General features: G+C 37.1%; 1 protein-coding gene across 1 annotated transcript; it reads right to left on the reverse strand.

Annotated features, from left to right (window-relative positions):
- Window positions 1-9,676: 9,676 nt before the first annotated feature.
- Window positions 9,677-25,842, reverse strand: LOC115430989 (acetylcholinesterase-like). Its single transcript, XM_030151211.1, has 10 exons — window positions 25,733-25,842; window positions 23,344-23,652; window positions 20,567-20,801; window positions 19,169-19,301; window positions 16,051-16,202; window positions 15,563-15,749; window positions 14,241-14,548; window positions 10,505-10,714; window positions 10,247-10,404; window positions 9,677-9,818 (listed from the first exon to the last, which is right to left on the reverse strand). The coding sequence occupies exons 2-10, from the start codon at window positions 23,642-23,644 to the stop codon at window positions 9,724-9,726; spliced, it is 1,779 nt and encodes a 592-aa protein (XP_030007071.1). The 5' UTR covers window positions 23,645-23,652; window positions 25,733-25,842; the 3' UTR covers window positions 9,677-9,723.
- Between the last annotated feature and the right edge of the window lie 142 nt (window positions 25,843-25,984).

Raw genomic sequence — 25,984 nt, forward strand, 5'->3', positions numbered from 1 at the left:
CTTTAGGTGATTTTCTCTTGTTCGTTGCTCATTTTTCAATGTTACCAGTGACTCACTCCATGTGCAGGGGCGTGTCTGCTTCAGCAAACTGATTAAGAACGATTGTGATTGGTGAATCGCTGTGTGTAGTGTGTGTCAGGTGCCCAGGTTGAAATCAGATGAGAACATGTTGAGTTCATTTGCCTCCTACATTGCAGGACCTGCGATGGGACTATTGCGCACATGCACATTACAATGACGATGCTCAAACGATATATTGTGCAGCTCTAGTTTGGGGTTACCTTCATATTAAAGAGGTAAACACTGGCCATTAGAGAATGAATTGTACACAAATTGCAATCAACTTAATACGTTTATTCAGTCACTGAATACAGGTACTCAGAAACTGAAAGTGTCATATTTCGGTATCGGTGTGTCCACCTCTGGGTTCCAAACAAGCAGTGCAGTGACGACGCATGGAACTGTGCAGTCTCATGATCCCGTCCTGAGGGATCCGATCCGATCCGGCACCGACCTGTCTCTCAGACGACTGATTGTACTGCGATGACAGCGCAGACGGCGAGCGACTTCACACGGCTCAGACCTGCTCGTAAACGTCAATGGCACGATTCTTTGTGTTGTATCGTAAGTCTGGTATTCTGAGCTGCAAAAACATTTCAGCGTTTTCTTTGCTGCCTTTATATAGACTTGTTGACCACACCTAAAGTTACCAGTCAGGTGTGACTCTGTACAAGAGATTCAACTCAATGTCCGACATTAAGGGATTAGTCCAAACACCAACACTGCACATGTCGGGAATGAAAAAATACAGCTGTTAACTGTGTTACTCATCTTTTGAGTAACATATACAAAACAGGCACCTGAGCAAATCATTTTCTGGAAATTTCACCACATTTGGCCCGTGCGTTTATAATGGCATTAAGTATATATAATATATATATATGTATAATATATATGTATATATATAGATATATATATATATATATATATAATATATATATATATATATATGTATATATATATATATATATGTATATATATATATATATGTATATATATATATATATATATATATATATATATATATATATATGTATATATATAATATATATATATATATATATATATATATATATATGTATATATATGTATATATATTAGGGCATTAACAGAAAAGCCACTTGTTGACGTCTTGACATCTGTGGCACAAGTCGATGTAACTTTAGAGTCGACAAGTCGTGTGTTATTCTCTCTCTCCGCCCTCCTCTCTAGGCAGTTGTGTACTAAGAATATTATAGCAAGAAGGATTAATTGATTTACAATTTATGTTTAGAGGCTGGTGAGTTTTTAATTTTATAAAATTTTATTGCAAGCTGAAGTACGTTCTGAATGGTGCCGGTTTGCAGTTCTGAAGGCTTTAATTTCCATTTATTTTACGAAGAAAACTACCGTCTAAGTAATGTTTTATGAACCATGCAAGCAAGACCAATATTGAATAATAATTTCGACAGCCAGTGTGTTTTGATTTTCTGTTAATTTCTTTCATTAAGACAATTTGCTCTTTTCTCAAACATGCTGTGGGCTCAAATGCTGTGTGTCATGGCTGCCGCTGTCTTAACCCATAAAGACCCAGTGCTACTTATGTGTCAATTCCCAAATACATTTTTCTCGCTATTTAACCTTTCTTAAGTGATTTATCACCATTTCTTCATAATATTATCCTCTCCATTTGGCTTTTTTTTTGGTGAAAGTCTGATATTTTGCTAAATTTACTTTTTTAATCATGTACTTTAATCATCATGCTGAGATTACGTTTGAGGGTTATCATATCAAAAACAGAGAAAACTTGAGAAAAAGTGACTTTTCAGTAAAATATATCATTAACTGAACATAATCCAGGTGTGTACATCCACTCTCATCGATCCAACTGCATGGGTTTTACTGGTGAATCAATGTTGTAAAGATGATAGTGTTTCCATGGTAACTACAGAGCCTCTCAACATCCAAATGGGTCAATCTGATGACCATGAAAAGATGACAAACTGTATTTTATACCAATTATTTACATGTATTGATAGGATTAGTGGCTCTAAAGTTATTAAACATTTTAGATTAGTAGATGCTTTTGGTCACTGGTGGATTGTTTGGGTCTTTATGAGTTAAGATTTTGCCACTTTATGTTGTGCACTTCAATTTAAAAGAAAATTTAAGGCATTAGCCTATGTTTTATTTGGTTAAAATGTCTGAGAAGGACGGTTGATGCTTGTGTCTTGCAAGTTTTTTGTTCTGCTCTTTACTGTACATTGTCAATGTTACAGTGATCTTTGATACAATTGAATGGCTGTGTGTCTGTGTTGTTCCTCTGCTGTCAGTGTGATGACGTCATCATACGACTGTCAATCCAATCCTGTCATGGCAAAAATTAAAGCCATCTATTTGACCTGTGACTGAATTAACAGGGCACAAATTTATAGCTGCATCACCAGATCCCTTCTAACAGGATCCACATAAAACAGTTTTGACCTGAATGACTCCTCTACATCTATGGATGCATAGCTCTGGACCCAATTCCAGTTGCCTTCAGCTGTATCACAACTTTAATTTACCTTCACATCGGCCTCTGTTTGAAGCCGAGGTCCTTGCTGCTTCATTTTTATAAATGTTGTATTTGAGTTTCAGAGTTCTGGCTTATGTCTGACTCTATATCTAATACCTCTTATCTGATCATTGACTATATTGCCATTCAATACATAGATGAATGGCTTAAGTACATTTGATCCACTTAAATCGAGAGTCACAACATTCAAAGTTTTTACCCAAATGGATGAATTTTGCTGTAGCTGCCAACTACTTACCCTTGTCTTGTACTTGACCCTGGAACTGAAACTGCCTTCTCTTTTCATGGATTTATTTTCGTTGTTCTTTCATCCTCTCTCGTTTTTCCTGTTATGGTTTCACTTTCTTGGAGCCGAAACTCTTGAATGCACATATATCATCCAAAGTATGCAAAACTAATATCCAACCACCGCAAACCTCCGTTTCCCCTCAGTATATTTTGAGGAGAAAGAGCTAAAATTACTGTCAAAGGATACGTTGACCAAGGAATACGAATCACTTCCATCAGTCAGTGATACTCACCTTTCGACAGCCACTTGAGGAGGATTAGGTGACTGAAAAAGATGCCAAGTGGTTGCCTCCATTTGGACCATAAACTAGTAATATCTGACAGATTGATACACCAGGGCAGACAGGAAGCAGGACATCTCTCTGCTGGCCTGGATATGGATATGTGTCAGGTAGAAGGGTGAAAAAGTTTGTCAGAAAAAGGACGTGGAAGAGAACTCTACTACTTATATTTAGGACCAGACCTAGATAATCAAGAGGAGAAACAATCATTTATATCAAATGGGAATGATTTTTATTCACTCTTTTTTTATGTCAGCTGATAATCAGGTTAATAAATAGGTTAATGTATGCATCACATGTGTGTAATGACATATTTAGAAACACATGTATGTGAAAACATGTTATTCCATCACCACCAAAATTTATCATTCGTTCCTTGTGCCAGTATAAACATTTCCTGAAAATTTCATCAAAATCCATCCATAACTTTTGAGTTATTTTGTTTCTGTTTTATCTGCCTGCATGTAAAGTGTTCTTGAGTTATTTGAAAGCGCTATACAAATAAAATGTATATTATTATTATTCTATATTATATATTATTATTATTATTATTATTATGTAATGACTTCCCATGTTGCTGCCTGTTGTTACTTTGTGATATCAACCATTGTCATGGTTTTGATGATGTGCTCCTCCTTCACTACGCCCCGGGGTTGGTAATAGTAATTTCACATGACACACAGTGGGAGGTGTTGTCCTCTTAATTAATGAAGCTGTCACTGTCATGTGCATTAATCACAGCTCACCCCTGACATCTGTCTCTAAGTGTCATGTCTAGATGTGTGGGAACTAAACGATGATGCTGACATAAGTCACAATAACTTACCTCCTGTAAACCAGTTATTAGTAATTCCATAAATTATTATTATTATTATTATTATTATTATTACCTCCGCCAAAGAGGTTATGTTTTTGCCAGGGTTTGTTTATTTGTTTGTTTGTCTGTTTGTTTGTTTGTTTGTTTGTCCATTAGTGTGCAACATAACTCAAAAAGTTATGGACAGATTTGGATGAAATTTTCAGGGTTTGTTGGAAATGGGATAAGGAAGAAATGATTAAATTTTGGTGGTGATCGGGGTGGGGGGGCCACCGGGGGGGGCCACTGATCAGCCTTGGCGGAGGTCTGCGCTCTCCGAGTGCTTCTAGTTATTATTATTATTATCATTATTATTATTACTGACAGATTTCGTCGTTTTGCCTCTGTACACCACTACAGTGGATTATAAATGAAACTCTCAATATGTGATTGCAACAGAGACTTTCTGCTTTAATCTAAGGGGTTTAACACAAATACTGCATTAACCCTTGTGTGGTGTTAAGATTTTTGTTATTCAGCCAGTGTTTGTGGGTGTGGTGGACCCACTGCATTTGTAGGCTTTTAATTCAACATAATCAGACAATTTTATGTTAAAATACTCAACAGATGTTTACTTCATCCTAATTACAAGCAACATAAAAAGCATATATGTTTAATATTTGCCTTTGCCTTTGCTAGATCACGTTTATGAAGTAGAAAAGCATTCGGAGAGTGCAGACATCCGTCCATAACTTTTTGAGTTATGTTGCACACTAATGGACAGACAAACAAACAAACAAACAAACAAACAAACAAACAGACAAACAAACCCTGGCAAAAACATAACCTCCTTGGCGGAGGTAATAAAGTCAGTAGAATATCAAGAGGAACTTCATATACTGTATGAAGTTTCCCTTGGCAAAGCAAATTTGTTCAGCACCAAAAGGCAGCCAGACTACCATTCTGCTGTTAGGATACCAGACAAGACAAGTTAAAAGAAAAAAAAAAAAAAGGCAGATCAGTCCCCCCACCACCACCACCACCACCACCAAAATTTCATCATTTGTTCCTTGCGTCAGTATTAACATTTCCTGAAAATTTCATCAAAATCTGTCCATAACTTTTTGAGTTATTTTGCTAACAGACAAACAAACAAACAATCCCCAATGACAACATAACCTCCGCTGTCCTTGGAGGAGGTAATTAAAGTGCAACTCGTTTTTTTTTTTTTTATATATAAATTGCAATGTAATCAAGATATGAGATGAAAAAATTCAGAAAAAAATAATTACTCATCATTTTTCTTTTAATAAAAAATGAAAACGGGTCCCACAGACCCAAACACCATACAAGGGTTAACTGTTGCATCAAAATGCCAAAATTTGTGTCACTGTCCAAATATATATGCACCTGACTTGTGAGTGTTTGCAGATTGTCTGTATGTAGCTCAAAAAATGACGTGACTGTGTGTGAATGACTGTGAAAACAAGTAACTTAATCCATATTCACACTGGACTAGTATAACCTGTGGGCCTCTGGTAATTTTTTATAATTGTGGAGGTTGTCCGTGATCTTAATCCTATGTAAATCTGCCATGTCTGTAATTTATAAAAATTCCATAAATTCAACAAATCCCTACCATATTTCAGTAAACACAGAGGTCCTGTAATCATTTTATATTTTCTGTGATTTGGTAGAGATGCAACAAGTTTTATTTCTCCCGTGCATTTATTAAGAGTATTTCCTGGTCAAGGACTGCGCTGGTAGTGATAAATTAAAGTTTAAAAAGTATCTTCAGTGGAAATGTAGAAGCTCAAGTCATGAAAATTGTGGATATTCACTGAAAGTGCAACTTAAAGCCTTCAGAAAAGTGACAACTCAAGATGTTGTGATGGATGACGTGCATGGCAGCTACCGTAAGGAACATTTTTCTGTCTTTCAACATTTATCTGTAAGTGCTGAAGCTGCCCTTGACATCAGAACTGGGAATAGTGTCTGTAAATATAAGTAATAAACAGACTTTGCTTTTCTCATGTGAATGCGCCACATGTAACACTGATAGGAGGGGTTATTTTCCTAATCACCAGAGGTCCACGGGTTATATTTATATATTTCCCATTTTTACCCCTGGCTTTAGATAGGGTGAAGAAAAGGTCTTGGTTAAGAAGAATATACAAGATGTTTGCCACCATGGTCCCAAGAACAAACACACTGACATGGTTGACACTAGAAGTATCAGAAGTTGTCAACAGCCAAGCAGGTCAAATTTACCCATAAACCATTTCCTCTCATTGTTATTCTCATCTCTAAGGAATATCTCAAGTCACAGCATGACTTTGTCTAATCCTCCTGAAAAGAATCTTTAAGAACTTCATCAGTTTGCATAGACATCAACACAAATCAGCCTATCATGGCTGCAAAATGGATATTTGAAGTAAATATGTCTGTATGTGTTTGCTTTATAAATCTCTGTCTCCTTTCCACAGTGAACTATCGTAAATGACTTGACATATCTTTCAGAAATACAAACAAATGTTGTCTCCGAAGGTGCTGGTGGCTGTCATAGGTATAAATGGCCTTTTTTATTTTTATTTTTTACTAATCTTGACGATATTAAAGAGAATGTAACACAACACACACTTACACACACATTTTTTTTTTTTTTTTTTTTTTTGATTGATTGCTCTTGCATCAGGTGTCAAATGTATTTTTGGTTTGAAAGTGGGACATGAAAACCTTTTTTTTGTCTTTTTAAAGCAAAATGTTGATTACTCAACCTCCTCCTATTATGGAGTTTGTTCTTACACAACCTGACCAGGCCAACGCCTTCCTGAAACATGTAGAAATGTCATATTAACTTTTTTACATAATTTCACATGACCTTAAGTAGTTGTCCATCTGAGAATTGACCATATTGTTAATGTTGGGGTGGAGTCGACCTTTACTGACCAGTACTGATCTTCACATCCCAGTCCATGAATACAGATGTAGCAAACAAAAACCCTTCTGTTTCCTGTTAGATAGTTGTCTAAGTTATTCTTGATTTGCTCAATGTGTGAAGATAAGAAGTAATTCCTGTACTTCCAAAGAGCAACTCATGGCTGTTTTTCTCTTTTCCTTTCCCCCTAAAACACACACTTTTTCCACTAACATTATCTTCATCCATAATAAATGAGGAACACTGAGGACAATTTAATTCTCTTTGGAAGACACCAAACCTTTTCAGTATTGGTGTAATGACACAGAAATATTTCAGTTTGGTATATTTTGGTACAGGGGTCTTCGGTTCGATAAATTTTTGATACGTTTTCAGTGCAGTGAAGGAGACCAATTTCATTAAAAAAAACTTAACTGATAACCGATTTTCATGAAAATTTTTTTTCGACTTGTCTCTCTCCATTGATATAACTGACAGGGAATCCGATATGCTCCTAAATCAGAGACGTTAGAGAACATGGGAGGATCTTCCAACTCTGGCTTCGTACCTGTGACTCTACTCTGAGCTGCCATTCTGGTTCATGTTCAGCATGTGTACGGTGCATGTATCGCTTAGACGTCCGTCTAGGACAGGGGTCACCAACCCTGGTCCTTGAGAGCTACTATCCTGCATGTTTTAGATGCATCCCTTTTCCAGCACACCTGATTCAAATGATAAGCCTATCATTAAACTGTGCAGAAGCCTGATAACGACCCATCAGGTGGACTGGAAGTGGGAAACATCGAAACATGCAGGATTGTAGCTCTCGAGGACCAGGGTGGTCTAGGATATCAAATGTTGCACATGGGTTGCTGCTCATGATGTGTGTTCTGCTTCAAGGTTTGTGTGGAAACTTAAGGCGAGTGTTTGCGTTCTTCACATAGGCTACATGTATTAACCCTCCGGTATCCCATCCACCAAGGCCCTTACAAAGCACCAAGTGTGCCTTTTTGGCACACTTGTGGAATAATGTAAAAAAAAAATTCATACAGTTTGTTTTTAATTCTTTTACACTTTTTTCTATTTCATCAACTTGAGCCTTAAATAAAAATACCAAACACTCAATAATTGTCATATTTTTTTAACCCATTAAATGCTGTGTTTGTAATGTAAATAAACCTTTTTTTTTTTTTTTTGATGCAAAAAACACAAAAAAAATACACATAAATAAACATACTACATAAAAAAATTGATCACATATTGATTTTTGCAGCCTGGCATATGTCAGTGATTAACTCCAACACCTATAAATCAAACTATTAAATATTATATATTGATTTATTTTTCTGCTCTAATTTGATTTTATTTTTGTAAATTAAGGTCAGCCCTAATCATACGTATCAAAAGGAAGAAACAGTGCGTTTTAGGCACACTTGGCAGACAGATGCTAATCTTTTAATTTTCTTTTGTTTACAATGTGCAAATTTTAGTTGGTGGCCAGAATTTTAAAGATCATGCAAAATGAACAACTTTTGAATTCTAACCTTATTTAAATTGTGAAAAATATGAAGTTTTGTAACACGACGTGCAAAGTGTGCCTAAAAGGCGCACCCTGATACCTGAGGGTTATTTCTGTACACCTTTGTATTGTATTGAAGGCCCCAAATCAGAAATGGGAGTACTGCACATGTTGGTGGTCATCATCAGACCACTTTGACAAATATGCTGATTCCCTTTTCTCAAGCACCATCCAGGTTTACATCTGTAAGTTGTGGTAACAGATGTAAAAGGTATTATGGAGGAATCATAACTTACTGTGTGCAAGTTTATAAAGGTGTGTATTTGGTGAAGGGGATGAAAAAAATAAACCAAGTACCCAGAGACAGAACAAGTACCCAGAACAGTTAGAGGCTTTGATTCTTCTGCCAAGTCTGTTTATATAGTGTAATGCATGGTTGTTGAATAGTGCAAAGATACATGCCTTTTTTATTTCCATTTGGCTTCAGCAAAATGTAAAATTGTGATTTTGATGGGAATATTAAGAGCTACATGTCTAAAGATAGCCTCTAGCAATAGAATATTGTCTTTAATCAAGCTGCTAATGTGCATTTCATTGAGCTTTATGCATATTTAATACTCCAAACAAACCCACACAAGGTGGATATTAAGAACAATTAACAGTGATGTTATTATTTTGTGAGGATTAACATGTGCATACACATTTGTGTCTACATTTGAGTATCGCACGCACAGCCAGCCAACATAGTACATAAATATGCATTTATTTATATAAAGGAACACTCTGTACATCAGCTTTATAGTTAGAATTTAATGGTCAATATAATACACAATATGTTTGTACAAACGACTATTATTGTCCATTCAAGTGGAACTCTGAACACAATTTGCATGATTTTAAAGAAAGACAAACATTTTTATTTGTGTGTATTTGATTATTAAAATACTGGCAAGAAGAAAATGCTTAAAATCACTTCACCTTCATCATCTTTGATGCCACTAGTGTATTTGAATGATTTTTGTTTCCCCAAATGAAACAAGACAAGAAACTAAGTATATAAAAAATGTAGCTGTCATTCTGGACCATTATTTTTTGTAATAAAAAATATGTTTCTTTGCAAATCTGAACAAGCTAATAATCACATAAAAGGTTTACCATAGTAACCAAAGGATAATCGTTTGCCTCTTTTCATCTGATTTCAGATAACTACTGCACTAGCAACAAATGTCATGTTTATTTCTTTTTTTTTTCCTATAGTGTACTTTAAAAATCTCTGCTTTACGAAAAATGTTTCTCTTCTCATTATTAAATGATTAAAGTTATTACCAGTACAATTAGGAAGAACATGTAATTACAGTGTAGTTTAATCCCATTCGCAGCAACACAGGTCTGCAAGTCATCTGTGGAGAAAAAGGTGCTTTTTAGGAACAGGTCTTATGAAGATATCTAAATACATTTACATGCATGCAGTGCTGGCCGGTAACAGAAAGAACAAAAAGACCAAGCAAAATAAATAAATAAACAAACACAAGTGCTCACTGTGTGTGTGTGAGTAATGAGCTCAGTGAAGCGGTGTATTAGTATTATTCACCCTGTGTGTGATTAGTGCTAAGTGAAGTGATGACTGACCCTTGCCTCCTCCCACTCAGACCTCCAGATCTGGAAAAGCGGAGGGGGAGAAAGCCAGGATACACATCTCCTCCACAGGCTAAACAAGGCAACACGCCTCCCTAACAGAGCCTGACGCAATACCACCTACTGCAGATAAGAGTGTAGCGTACTCGCTGCGTGTCTAAGTATGTGTGTGTGTGTGGATGGATATTCTTACCTGAAACTCTCTGTACTTGTGGTATTAATTTGTTCCAGAAACGACACTCTGTAGCTCTCCACATCCTCTTTTGTTCCGGGTGGTTGTAGTTGAGAGTAACGTACTCCTGTTGTTCAGGCATGAAGACGGGCCACTTAGCTCCATCAAGACCTGGGTTCCTGACGAGGACAAAGTCCAATTAAGAAAATCTAACACCTCTATACAAAAATTTACGGTGCAAAATGATCAGACCAGTGGATTATACTGTACTGCACAAACCCTGTAGTGGCAAAGTTGACCCAGTGTTTCATGAACTTCTTGGTCATGTTCACTTCATTCTTTGTGTACCCAAGGGAGACATTGAGCGGCATCCCAAAGACGAATTCTATCTCGTAGCCGTGCATAACGCCCATCCACGCCGGCCAAGGGTTGACAGAAGATCGGTGGTCAAATAAATATAGGAAGGCTTTACCACCATGTTGTGAGTACCTGGAAAAAGAATGACACTATTGAAATAAATATACACTGAATTTTCTCAGTAAATAATGTGTCCGAAACACATAGAATATACACAGCCAGGCAAAAAAGTCCACACTTTAATTTAGTGGTTCCAAACCTTTTTTGGCTCGTGACTCCATTTTAACATCACAAATTTCTGGCGACCCCAGACATTCAAAACAGACAATTTTTTTTTTTTTTTTCTAAAATTAATTTGTTTTTGATCACGTAATATTTTGCTATACTATGTTGCAAATAAACGTTAATTTTAGATGACATTTAGTCTATATAATGTATATTATTATGGACGGAGGCAGAAAAGCCAGGTGTAGAGTACTGTACAAAGAGAGAATTTTATTTTCCTTGGTCAGGATACAGTCAGTCCAGCTTGGATTTTTAAGGCTGCAAATTAATACTGAACAAACAACAATTCAAACTATGAATTATGAAAGAGCTGCAGCATCTTAAACTGACCACAATGAACATTTGAAAGATAAACAGTACCACAGTGCTTCAGTTTCAGCTTCAGCGTTTGTCATGTCTTTTATGTTTTGGTATTGTCTCTCTCAACTCACCATAGATTTTTTATTAGTAAGTTTTTATTTTTATCAGTTACTAGAAATTTCAGACAACTCCATTTGATCTTCAGATGACCCCATGTAGGGTCCCAACCCCAAGGATGAAAAACACTGCTCTTATGTTTTGTTGTACCACCTTTAGCTTTGATTATGAGAAATATTCACTATGACATTATTTATGTCCTCCAATACTTTACCCATAAAGACCCAGCCCTACTTTTATGCCAATTCCCAAATGAAATTTTCTCTCTATTTAACCTTTCTTAAGTGATTTATCACCATTTATTTAGAATATTATTCTCTGTATTTTGTATTTTATCAGTACAAATCAGGTATTTTCCGATATTTAATTCACTGATCATGTAGATGTTTAGAAAAGCTCAGATTAAAGTTGAGGGTTATTATATCTAAAACAGAGAAAACTACATAAAAAGTGACTTTTTCAGTAAAATATGTCTGTAATTCAACATAAACCAAGTGTCTCCATCCACTGTCATTGATCCAACTCCATAGGTTTTACTGGTGAATCAATGTTGTAGAAGATGATGGTGTTTCCATGGTAACTACGGAGCCTCTGAATGTCCAAATGGGTCATATCTGATGACCATGAAAAGATGATAAACTGTATTTTACACCAATTACTTCAATGTATTAATAGGATTAGTGGATCAATAGGTATTAAACATTTTAGATCAGTAGATACTTTTGGTCCATGATGGATGTTTAGGTCTTATAGGTTAAGCAATGTCAATAAATGTCACAATATTTATTTCCATCCAAATTTGAATCAGGACCACTGTATAAATGTTTCTCCATTACATCCCAGTGATTCTCAATGTGGTTCAGGTCTGGACAATGTTGTAGCCAATTCGTGTGGGAAAAGGACATCTCATTCTCCCAGAACTTCTCTTTCATAATTAGAGCCAGATGAGTCCTGGGATTGTCATCTTGGAATATATCTGTGCCATCGGGAAAGAAAAAAAATCCACAGATGTTGCTGACCTTATACTTTGGACACAAAACATTGCTGAACCTAGACCTGACCAACTGAACCAACCCCGGGTCATAGCACTGCCCCCACATGTACTGTAGACACTAGTAGGCATGATGGGTAAACACTTCATCCACCTCTCCTCTCACCCTGATGTGTCCATCTGTCTGGAACAGGGTCAAACTGGACTCATTAGACCATTTTTCCACTGAAACACAGTTCAATCTTTATGCTCTACAACAAACTGATAGTTGTTAAGAAATGAGACGCTACTGACTGCATCAGTTAGGGTTAAAGAACTTGGTGCAGCTGAAACATAATAATCACTGCAGTCATTATCCAATGGAAGGTTCTTACCTATTTGCTTAGTTAAACCCATCCCTGACTGTATATGAAACAGGACAGGAAATGGTATAAAAACTGACTTGTTGCTCTCCTTGACTGGGATGTTAGTTTTCTGGTAAAGCATTAATATTATGCACCACATATTAATTTACACCACACAATTTACAGGCAGGCAGGAATAATGACAATAACAGAGCCAGTAGGTCACTCGGGCATCTTCGGAATTTTGTCGCGACGTGCATTGTGGGAAAGGGAGGTTCGTGCAGCCGCCTGACAGTGGCAGCACAACCATATGATATTATATGGATGAAACCATGGATGGAACAAACACGATGTGGAAACGGCTGGAGGAATATGCATAAAGGGAAGGGATCTCCTGCCGTTTCTGCATTGTGCCTGTCTGTAGCAGCTACCGCTGCCAGGCAGGTGTGCGAGCCTTCGCTTCCCACAATGCACGTCGCGACAAAATTCCGAGGATGCCCGAGTGACCTCCCGGCTCTGTTTGTAAACACATGGTTTGTTTATGGTGGATGGCACTTCGAAATTGTTCACCGTAATGCTAGAGATTCAGGTGAGTAATCACAGAAAGCCTTACAGATTCATGATACTTAGGCTATGACTGGGGTTTTACAGATTTAATGAAAAATTGGTCACAAAAGTCTCCCGCAGCTTTAAACCCAATAACAGAGTCCTTGCTAATGAAACCATGTTGAGCTCTGTGAACAAACCCAAATAAATGTCACATGCAACTTTTAGACAAATGCAAGCACAAGCTTTGTACTGCTGGGTCAGTTCCCAAAGATAACTTCAGAACTGTACATTTCTAAGTTATAATGCAATATAGGAAAAAAAAAAAAGAAAAGAAAAAAAACACTAATCAAAGACAAAGTGGACTTAGTACAAGTTAACACTTTAAGTGCCAAAGTCGTAATATTGCGACAATTAACATGACTGAACAAAACACACCATAGCTCCAGATAGAATGCCAAATCTTGTTACCACCTCACACCGATAAATGGCCGACATGTGCCCCTTCAATCAATTTCTATTCAAAGTGAAGAAGAAAATCAAGTTTTAAAAGTATGGTCCTGAGCTGGTTTAGGAAGTAAGTAAAGTTTTCAAATTTTGATATCAAAATTGAATTTAAAAAAAAAAAAACTCTAGCGCTCAAAGGGTTAATTGTACTGTTTCATTTGAATCTATCACAGATTAGGCTGGATAATTGAAGGGCTGCCTGTTCCCAGACCAGCAGAGAAATGTGCCTTGCTCAAGGGCTGATGTGCCCCATGTGCATGTTCAGCTAGTGATGGGTTAAAAGCAGAGGGTCGATTTCGGTGTGTGTTGCATGTCCACATGTAGAATATATACTGACAAGGATTCTTCATTCTAGTCTTTTTCTTGTGTCTAACACCTGGTTTCTGACACTTTCTAGAAACTTTACTTTAGATGTATGATACACTTTGTTCTATCAGAGTCTCTCATGGCTGTCACATTGTTTTACTTTGCCTTCCTTTTAGATTCCGGGTCTGGGACTACAAGAAGTCCTTTCAGTGTCTTATTTGATCAGAAAAGTCAGAAATCTGACTCAGAATATTTCACTTACCTGTCGACAAACTCAAGCAGTGGACAAACAAAAAACTGGTCTCCAACCAGACTACCCATCAAGTCCCGGTTTTTCATCCTATTATTCTCATCTGCCCAGTCTGTGTACTGGAAAATGCCAGCTTGTCTGGTGACCTCACTGGCGTCAGCCATCGCAAGGGGTATTCCTTGTAGGTATTCTTTTCTTGTAATTAGACTCAGGCCAGAAAGGTTAAATCCAGGCATTCCGTAAAGTAGAAAATAGGTCCCTTCATCTTTGTTTAAGCCTAATAGCACGTCCTTTTTGGGTTTAGTGGTTTGCAACAGCGCCTGAAAGACAAGACAGAACAGTTTGTGGACATTAAATTAATAATTTATTTGCCAATTATTCTACCCTCTCTTTTTAAAGGGGTCATATTTTGCTAAACCCACTTTTATTAGTCTTTGGTTCATTTATTTGTGTATTTGGACCCTAATAGTTCTTAACATTTGAATTTGAACCCTCCAGGTGCTGCAAAGCTATCTTTATATTCATTGTACCAAAAATTGAGTGGATTTCTACAACTCGTTTTAATTCCTTCTCGATTTGTTGCATCTATAACTAGTTACGTCACGACATTTGCACAAATAAGGTCAAGACTTCTGCTGAACATTTCTCCGAGTACGCCCTAATTGTTTGTCAGCAGCAGCGGCTGTAGTCCATACTGAAAATATGTCCAACTTCGAGCCAATTACATAAAATGTTCAGTTGTTGGTTGAACGGGACAGAACAGCACAGCCAACAACCTGGAAGGGGGTGGGGCTTGAAGTGGCTCATTTGCATTTAAAAGGCCAGCACTCAAAGTGACCTTTCTGATGTCATTACCCAAAAATAGGGTAGAAGGTGGACCTGTGGAGTTGAATTAATGAAGAATTCAGACCCAAGCATAGCATTTACAGTTTATGTAGACCACAGGGTAATGTTTTAAAATGTATAATTTCATTTAAAAAAAGCAAAATATCACTCCTGTAAGACAAATTTTGTCTTACTGTTTTGATGATTGAGAGAAAGGTCATTTACTTCATATTTACTTGTATCCAGGTTACATCATATAGAAATATTATCTCAGTAGAATGTCAAGAGACGTCTGAGTTATCGGTTTCAAAGCGTGTAAGTCAAAAATCCAATATCTGAAATATTATTGAAACAGCAGGCAACCAGACCCAACAACACCGAACTCAGTTTAGGTTGAATACATGAGGTAAGATAAATACATAAATCATTCTTACACAGAGGTCCATATAGACATATACCCACCCGTACACACAGGAATACACACATGCACACCACACACACACACCTACTTCTATTGTGTCTGGTAGGAAGTTCCCATCAACATGAGGCGCAAAGGGAAGGCTTATAATTGAAGGCTTTGTGAGAACTTCATATTGCTTGGATGAGATTTCCTCAGGATCAGCCTTCTCTAGACAAGCTTCTAAAGCAGCTGCAGGGGACGTGGGACACCCCAGTTTCTTCACCAGAGTTGTGGACCTAGATATTTACACAAACCGGTGTAAGACAATCAAAAAAAAAAAAAAAAAGGTATAAGGCCAACTGGGAGTAGACAGTCTGCATGGATGACACAAAAAAATGAATTAAAATGGTACATAAGGAGGACAAACAAGGGAGGATGGAAGAAAGGAAGGAGGGAGATGGAATAATAATATGGAAGATGAAAGGGAGGGGGGTGTAAAACAGAACATTGAACCATGGGGTGTCAAGTCAAAGAGATACATGTGTGGATTAACAAAAATCAGTGAATATACAAGATGGACAGTATGCATGCACACACCGATCCCAGGCCGTCTCCTGGCTGACTGAGGCCCAGGGTGCATTAGGGGAGCCGCTCTGCATCACAGCCCTTTGAAAAAGATCTTTACTGCCTGGAGAGAGCAGGTGGAAGCCCACAGATGCTGAACCTGCACTTTCCCCAAACAGAGTCACCTGGAAACAGCAACAGCATGTTTATTTGAGGTACAAAAGTTTCTTTCACATTTTCTTTTTGTCTCTTCTTAAAATGGTGTCAGTTATATAATTAAGAACAGATTTTTTTTTTTTTTGTCAACCACTTCTTCAAGAACATGGAGGGAACATTGCTGGAAAAATATAATTAGATTTTTCATAACACCTAAAATTACAACTAAATATGTGTCCAGAGTTCAACCTTGTTGGAGAGAAATGTGGAGATGTCAATGTAAATCATGTCTTTTGTTTATGTCCTAAACTTACATCATTCTGGGATAATGTACACTATATTGCCAAAAGTATCGGCTCACCCATTCAAATAATCAGAATCCGGTGTTCCAATCACTTCCATGGCCACAGGTTTATAAAATCAAGCACCTAGGCATGCAGACCGCTTTTACAAACATTTGTGAAAGAATGGGTCGCTCTCAGGAGCTCAGTGAATTCCAGCGTGGAACTGTGATAGGATGCCACCTGTGCAACAAATCCAGTCGTGAAATTTCCTGGCTCCTAAATATTCCACAGTCAACTGTCAGCTGTATTATAAGAAAGTGGAAGTGTTTGGGAACGACAGCAAACTCAGCCACGAAGTGGTAGGCCACGTAAACTGACGGAGCGGGGTCAGCGGATGGTGAGGCGCATAGTGCGAAGAGGTCACCAACTTTCTGCAGTCAATCGCTACAGACCTCCAAACTTCATGTGGCCTTCAGATTAGCTCTAGAACAGTGCGCAGAGAGCTTCATGGAATGGGTTTCCATGGCCGAGCAGCTGCATCCAAGCCATACATCACCAAGTGCAATGCAAAGCGCCGGATGCAGTGGTGTAAAGCACGCCGCCACTGGACTCTAGAGCAGTGGAGGCGCCTTCTCTGGAGTGACCATTCGCGCTTCTCCATCTGGCAATCTGATGGACGGGTCTGGGTTTGGCGGTCGCCAGGAGAACGATACTTGTCGGACCGCATTGTGCCAAGTGTACAGTTTGGTGGAGGGGGGATTATGGTGTGGGGTTGTTTTTCAGGAGCTGGGCTTGGCCCCTTAGTTCCAGTGAAAGGAACTGGGAATGCTTCAGCATACCAAGACATTTTGGACAATTCCATGCTCCCAACTTTGTGGGAAGTTTGGAGCTGGCCCCTTCCTCTTCCAACATGACTGTGCACCAGTGCACAAAGCAAGGTCCATGAAGACGTGGATGACAGAGTCTGGTGTGGATGAACTGGACTGGCCTGCACAGAATCCTGACCTCAACCCCACAGAACACCTTTGAGATGAATTAGAGCGGAGACTGAGAGCCAGGCCTTCTGTCCAACATCAGTGTGTGACCTCACAAATGCACTTCTGGAAGAATGGTCCAAAATTCCCATGAACATACTCCTAAACCTTGTGGACAGCCTTCCCAGAAGAGTTGAAGCTGTTATAGCTGCAAAGGGTGGACCCACGTCATATTGAACCCCATAGACTAGGAATGGGATGGCACTGAAATTCATATGCGAGTCAAGGCAGGTGAGCAAATACTTTTGGCAATATAGTGTATGTTCAACAGCTGTTAAGATACGATAACTGATAAGATAATGCCTGGTTAAACATCTGTGAAAGAATTAATTTTCCTTTTACAAGTAATAAAATTAAGGAAGCTAATTTTAAATTCATCCACAACATCTACCTAACTCCGATAAAAATGCATAGAATATCAAGGGATATCTCATCAATGTGCCATAAATGCAAAAAGAGGGAGGGGACATTCATGCACATGTTCTGGGCCTGCGACCTTTTAAAAAGTTGTTGGAGCTCAATTCACTTTTTCACTCAATCAGTCTTGGACTTACAATTTGATGTAAGCAGCAGTTTATATTTACTAAATGACACATATCATTTACAGTTAGATCATAAAGAATGCAGGATACTAATTTTGATTTCTTACTTTGCAAAGAAATGCATACTTTTATTCTGGAAGAATGACTCCCCTCCATCTTGTAAGATTTTCCATGATCAATTTTCTTCTTTTTTACCTTTAGAAAAACTGACTTTGGATAAATATAATTGTGGCCATCTTTTTAATGAATTTTGGTTGCCTTTACTTACTGGTATGGAGAAAGTTTGAGTTTGTACGTCATGAGTACTGCCCTATTATTGCTATTTATGTTACAGCATACATCACTATGCTCATGCTTATGTTTTTACCCCTATTACTGTTATTGTGATGATGATGAGGGTGATGATTATATTTATATATATATATATATATATATATATATATATATGTTTGTTTGTTTGTTTGTTTGTTTTTTTTATTTCTATTTTTATTTATTTCTTCTTATATTCAGACTTTTATGTTTTTGGCTTGTGACTTTTGAGTGTGTTTAGTTGGTTTATTCCTTTAGAGGTGGGAGGCGGGAAGAGAGGACAAAGGAGAACTGCAAAAAGTAAGACCCGGTATCACTATGTATATACTGTATCTGGATGATTTTCTTTTGTGAAATAAAAAGATATTTAAAAAAAAAAAAAAAAGACATTGGGTTATGCAATTCCTAAAACATGTTTGGTGATGTATTTTGGATGTATTATTGGTAATAATGTAAGAAAAAAATGATAGATATTTGTTTAAAATAATATTAGCAGCCTGCAAAAAGGCTGTTACCAAAATATGGTGCAGATTAGAACCACCTACAACTAACGAGTCGATACAAACTGTGGATGGAATATTTGAGATGGAGATTCTGACCCATAGACTGACGACTCAAGAGGAGCAGTGTCATGATAAATGGAAGAAATGGACAATTTTCAATTCAGCGTCACACTACTAAAAACAACTGTTAGTCATAAGGTTTATTATGGTCAACGTATCCCAAATGTCCCCTGTTTGTTTTGTTTTGTAATGTACAGAAAATAAACAATAAAAATAAAGTTAAAAAAAAAAAAAAGAACAGATTTTTATTTTTATTTTTTTACCTTTGATGGGTCCCCTCCAAAGGCAGCAATGTTATCAGCGACCCACTGCAGGGCCAAGCGCTGGTCCAGCAGGCCTGCATTTCCACGGATATTTTTGTTGTCAGGAAGAGAAAGAAAGCCAAAAGCTCCGACTCTGTCAGTGATAAACACACAAATGGAAGCTGAGACGCTGTTTACTCAGTACATCTTAGCTACTGTCTTTAGATGCATCCACCCATGACCTCAATATAACACCGGATAAAATGTGTAACTGGACAAAATGATGAAGTGATGGCATTTGATATAACAAAGGTCAAAGGTCAACTTCACTGTGAAATCATGATCAGTGTTTCCCAATAATGGTACAGACTGTGACGTTTGACCATATTCTGTTGATCTGCCACAGTCAACAATGAACCACAAATATTCCAGTGAGTAGTGGCTTTTCCATTGGACATCTGTGCAAAACTTTACCGATATTTACTAAATGTTGAAAAAACACAAGTGTGTATTGTCGGTTTTTTCATTAAATCATGAATGCGATGATTTGTTTATTTATTATCGCAAAATGACATGAGAAGTCATTCCATAAACATGGCGACGAACATAAATATCGTGTTGATTTACAGATATATTCATTATTATTATTATTATTATTATTATTATTATTATTATTATTATTATTATATATTACCCCTCTATCTCATACTAAATTAAAAAATGATTGGGTTTCCTGGTGTGTCCACACATACAAGCGTTTCTTTTAAAACTCTTCTTCTTCGCCTCTTGTAACATCCATCAACATCTGTTTTTTTTAATCACGTGACTCTAGTTGCAGAAAAAGCTCTTTCCATTACAGTTTTGCATGATATACCAATTTCGCTACGCCCGAAAAAAAACACCTCTTGCCAGCACAAAAACTTTTCATCGAAAAACGAGAGTTTTGGCGAAGTTGACGTTTTTCCAATTATGAACTATTATGAAAACCTGGTCCCTTATTTTAACTTTTCAGTTGATTCTAATGTAAAAAATATGTGAGAAAAGAGCAAGCTGTATATTTGTTATTTTATTCCTGTGCTTGCTACTCTTATGTTGCACAGATTTTTCCTCTGGGGATGCTAATAATTACATGTTTCTTGACAATATAATATAAAAATGGCAAATAATCAGTAAGATTGTATCACAATAACAACACAAACCATGTATACCTACAAGAGCTATAAAGTCACTGCCACTATATAGTAATAAAAATACCTGCACGAACATATTTTTTTAATCTGTTTGTGTAATCGCTTTATGATGCTGCGTCCAAATAGCTTAATATTATAACCTTTTGATGGCAATCATTGTCTGAATCAAAGCATTTATGAAGCCAGCATAACATACTTTATTACACATTTATGACTTTATAGTTCTTACCTATAATTCATCGATACCACAACGGTGCCTTCAGATTTGCTCAGAAAACGCCCATCGTAAATGTCCAGAGTTGATGTTCCAACGGTGAACCCGCCCCCATAAATCCAGACAAGGACGGGGGCCAAAGGTGGGGGCTGTGGCTGGGTTTTGTTGAACTGAGGGGTCCAAACATTTAGGTACAGACAGTCTTCACTAAGGGGAGTGTTTGGGTTCCACATCTCTGTGCCCTTGAACCCTGGAAACAATAATTCTTATTAATCACTGCTGATAGACATTTATTGCTGAATGACTTTATGCTCGCTGCAGTTTCACATAACTTTAAGATAAGTGATAAGTTAAAGTTAAACTTGATCTACTGTACATGGACCTTGATTGGGAGCAAGTGTTTTAAAGTAAACAGGAGTTGCTTAATTTTAACACAGATATCCCAAGTTTGTTTTCATCTTAACTGCTCTGGCAGAAGTAGTGATAGAGTTCTCCAGTCTATATTTATTAGTGTTGTCATTTCTATATTTGGAGCTTATTCTGGGCATTTCCTCTGGACATATGACTGTCACCATTTGTAGACAGCTTTCAAACAACCCCTAACAGGTGGCCATGTCTATAAATAGTGATGTATCCATGACTCTGCCTAAATGTTTGAGTAACAACATGCTTTTATAAGGTGTGGCCGCATTATAACATGTACACAGTGGGTCTATATCAGCTTGTGTATGTGTGCATTTCTACAGCAGTTTGAGCAGAAATAATTTTTTTGGCTATTGTTTAGACACAAAAAAAAGCCTAAAAATGCAGCTGCCACTTCCATTACTTTCTACAATACGGTAATAAATCATTCAGCAATTCACTTCATGTGTGCCAATGTGTTAATGTGTGAGAATATGTCACATGAGGTCAAGACAAACATTCATAAGCCCAGTGCAGTGGCCTTTCAGGGTCAAGTTTCATTCACACATGGACATACATGGAGCTCTTTAGCCGCACTAGGGTCAACCAAGTGTTACAGGAACAAAAGATTCAGACTAAAGTCCTTTTAAGCCTGATTTCTGTCTTAAAATGTCTAATTCTCCTATTTAATTCATGCTTAAAAGGTTGGGGTTATTACTGCACAGCCAAGGCAAACAGTCCTGTCATATTTTACTAAATTTATTAAAACTCTTTGTGTATGTTAAATAGTTAGTTTTGCATTTAAAGACACCTTGGCCTTATATATTTAGATTCAGTTTTTCATTATTTCAGCATTTTTTTCAATATATCTTTTAGTTCATCCAACAGCTTTATCTGATGTTATGAAAGTTCATAATTATATTACAAATGATTTTCCATTTTAACATACGTCTGCTTTTAAACAGCCTGGAAGCTTCCAAAGATGACTTCAGATGCTTAAAAACTGTGTAATCCATGCATTGCCATTTTCATTACTCCCCTTTTGCTTGGCATTATGGGAGAAGCTACAGAAAGCAGCACAAAACCTTAGAAAAAATATACAGACTCCCACAAGTCTTATCTCTCTGAAAATATCAAGTCACGCTTGCTATGTGAAACAACTGCAACTTCTGAGCTACCACCCTTCTCACTTGGCTTCCTCCACATCACAGTCAGCATGCATCTTTACTGTGTTATGCATATTCTTATGCAGAGTACTCCCTGATAGTACAGTGTTCTGCAAAAAGTATTTTCGTTGCATCCTTGGCCTCTTCCTAAATGATCATGTTTCAGCCAGACATTTCTCCAGTGCTGGCACAGTATGGGAAATGTAAAAAGTTAGGTCTGGCTTTTTGACAATAGTAAACATCTGACCTCATCTGTGTACCAAGCAGTGGCTGATATTGCAGGAATGTGCAAACATTCTTTTTGCCCCTCACACAACACTGATGTGACATGATATAATGTATGTCTATTAAGTCAACATTACGCCTAGGCAAATAATATAGTATCTACAGTTCATCATCAGAATCAGAATTCTTTATTAATCCCAGGGAAAATTGTTGTGTGTTACGGTTGCAAGTATAATAAAAAGTAGCAGGAAAGAAATTATCAATACTACAAAAATAAAAAAAACTAAAAAACAAGTGGTGCCAGGCACAACAAACCCCACCCCTCGCACATATTGTACTTATTTTGACATTGATCCAGCTGATTTCATCACATCTATGCATGTGCTGATGTCAGCATATCAAGTGCCTCTATATATGTGTGAAGTTTGAAGTAAATTGAAACAATATTGATGTTTTTATAGACATTGAAATTTTCACCCATTATAGGTAAATGGGAGAAGAAAAAAGATTTTTAAAAAATAATAAAAAATGTGAACTGATACCTACTTTTCCCAAGATGTAACCACATCTATTTTGGGTCACTGGCAATCTATAAACCAAATTTGGTTTGAATTCAACCAATAGTTTTGCTGCTACAGACATTTGACATTTTGCCCATTATAAGTGAATGGGGAAAAAAAGACTTTGAAAATTCATAAAAAATTTTACTTTGACCGACTGTTCCCAAAATGTAATGACATCTATTGTGGGTCACTGGGAATCTATAAACCCTATTTAGTATGAATTCAACCAATAATTTTGCTGTTAGAGTGTTAACAAAGAAACAAACCGAACCCAAAACATACACATACCCCATACCCACAACACGTACTCCTTGCCCCTTATGTGTATATATATATATATATATATATATATATATATATATATATATATATATATATATGAAGCTGTAGCTCTGTAAATGTATTATGTCCACCTATAAGTAAACTTGTGCCGTACCTGGATAGTATGTATCTGGCAACTGGTAGCAGGAATTTGGTAATTTCGTGGCATCCCGCACAATGGTCCATTGCTCTGCGGGCTCTGGAGATCGGAATCGCAGTTTCCCTAGCGGTGGTTTTCCATAAGGAATCCCTAGAAATGCCCTTATGTTGCCACCCAGTACAGAAAGCAACTTCCCTTGAACTTTCCCATGCTTGGTATTGATTATAAGGTCATCTTGTGTGGCAGGGGATACTGTCAGGAAGTGGAGCAGAAAAAGAAGAAGGGCAGAGAGTGTAGAAATAGAAACAGATGCCATGGGAAATCCTGCAGGAAAAAGAACACACGTATAAATAAACCTTCATAATTGTCCTATACATATTAAAATATCACCCGAGACTCTCAACAGTGACATTAATAATGAAGAGTTTGTTCACCACATCACATATTTCCCTAACTGTTTAATATGTAGATGTTTATACTTCCATACTATTTTTGTAGTAGGAGAGCTGACACTTTCACTTTCCCATCCTGCAGCTGCTCATAATGCTTGGACTGTATCTTTCCTTTACTTTTTTCCTTTACCTTTATTTTCCATTCATCAAATATGCAGTCACAGAAAAAATTACTAGACCACCCTTGTTTTCTTAGATTTCTTGTTCATTTTAATGCCTGGAACAGGTAAAGGTACATTTGTTTGGACAAATATAATGATATCAACAAAAATAGCTCATAAGAGTTTAATTTAAGAGTTGATATCTAGCCATTTTCCATGGTTTTCTTGATAATAACCAAAATCACTTCAGTTCTTACATCAATAGCTATGGCATTGTACTGCCAAAAACAGTGCTTTTAGGCATCCCATGTTTTCTTTTCTGTCTGTTTTAGTCACATGATACACACAGGAGTTAGTACTTGATTGCATAACCATTGTTTTTAATGACTTTTGATGGTCTAATAATTTTTTCCATGACTATATATATATGTATATATAGTATTTATATATAGTATAGTAAGAATTTTAGTGCTTTTATCACCATTTATATATGGAAACTTATTCTGAGCGTTGTTTTCTCTGTAAAAAAAAAAAAAAAAATGTATATATTGATGGCCAGAATACAAAACCTCCTATCTGAAAAAATCACTTTTTTCAGGAAACAAAAAAATTTTTTTTAGCTTTATTATAGTATGGTCTTTGTTAATGATATCCAAGCATATTCTACTGTTCTAAGACGCTCTTTCTATATTATGTGTTAACAATACATCCTTGTTCTCACCATTTAATGTGAAAACTCAAACTCTAATAATTTGCAGATAGGAGGTTTTGTTTTTTGGCCATCGATATACATTTATATTAATAAAAAATTAGTAAGCTTCTTTTTCTATATAGTGCACTATGTTCAGGGAGTCATGGCTTTAATGATCAGGATCCTAGGAGTATGATGATAAGTTAACTTTCACTGTCACACAGAGTCCAGTGTTGGATCAGGCAACTGTTTAATTACCAGAGGAAATGAACTATGTTCAGTGAGTAGCTGCAGTCGCAATCATAACCATAGTGTTTGTTTTCACTTTCATATCACACTAAATCCTTGGTGCTCCAACCTCATATCGTCCACATGTGCGTAAAAACACAACACATTGCAAAAACACGCGTGGAAGGCAGTTCTACAAGCGCACATGCAAGACTGTCAGGGCCTCATTGAAAGACACAGGAGTCTGTACACATTAACCCTTTCATGCATAGTGGTCACTCCAGTGGACAGTTACTCTCCAGCTGTTCTCTTGTATATTCATGGGTTTTGTTGTTTTAGTTCCATATCAACCAACACAGTGGACACTTATGCATCATCTCATAAACTGCAATTCATACCATTACTGTAACTTTGCTGTTCTTGATTGGTTCTTGAGTGGAAATCAATTGTTAATATTTATTTTTTGTATATTATCTCCATGAAGTGAGTAATAACTAGTATTAGAATATGTTAAAATGTGAGAGAATATCAGATTAGCTGCATTAAACATGGTTTCATTTCACATTTCATTTCAAAATTCAATCACATTGTTTTTTTGTTTAGTTTTGTTTTTCCATGCCTAAAGAGGAATAAAAACACTCAGGAAAAAAAAAAAAAAATCTTGATTAAGGTTCTCATAATTCATGCATGAAAGGGTTAAAGCCACCGGAGATGCACACATGCAGGTGTGTTAACGCGCGGACACTTGTCCACGGACAGACACGGGCTCACCAGCCTCCAGTGGGACCGCCACGCGCAGCAGGATTAGAAGAAGACCAGCGCGCACGAGGAAAGACGCGCAGACGCACAGAGTAACACGGACGAGTTCTCAAAGGCCAGTTTCAGATCGCGATTCTATCAAAGTCAATAAAAATCCCTGAATGCTGTCTTACCTTGTCAGGTATCAGTGTGAGTGTTGGCAGAAGTGGGGGGGTTGGGGATATACAGCAGCGGGATAAAGAAGGCGTGGACTCTTTGTCCACTGTGCTGGGCTGGAGGTTTCCGCCCCTATGCAGCTACTATTTAGGTAATGTAGGAATACTGGGCCAAAAAAAAAAAAAAAAAAGACCCAGATAACTTTATCCATCAATTTGCGCTATTTAACTTACATTTATATATAGACTGTTTATTACTTGACAGTGCTC

Source organism: Sphaeramia orbicularis, chromosome 13 (genome assembly GCF_902148855.1).
Source record: "Sphaeramia orbicularis chromosome 13, fSphaOr1.1, whole genome shotgun sequence".
In the NCBI taxonomy this organism is placed as follows: Eukaryota; Metazoa; Chordata; class Actinopteri; order Kurtiformes; family Apogonidae; genus Sphaeramia; species Sphaeramia orbicularis.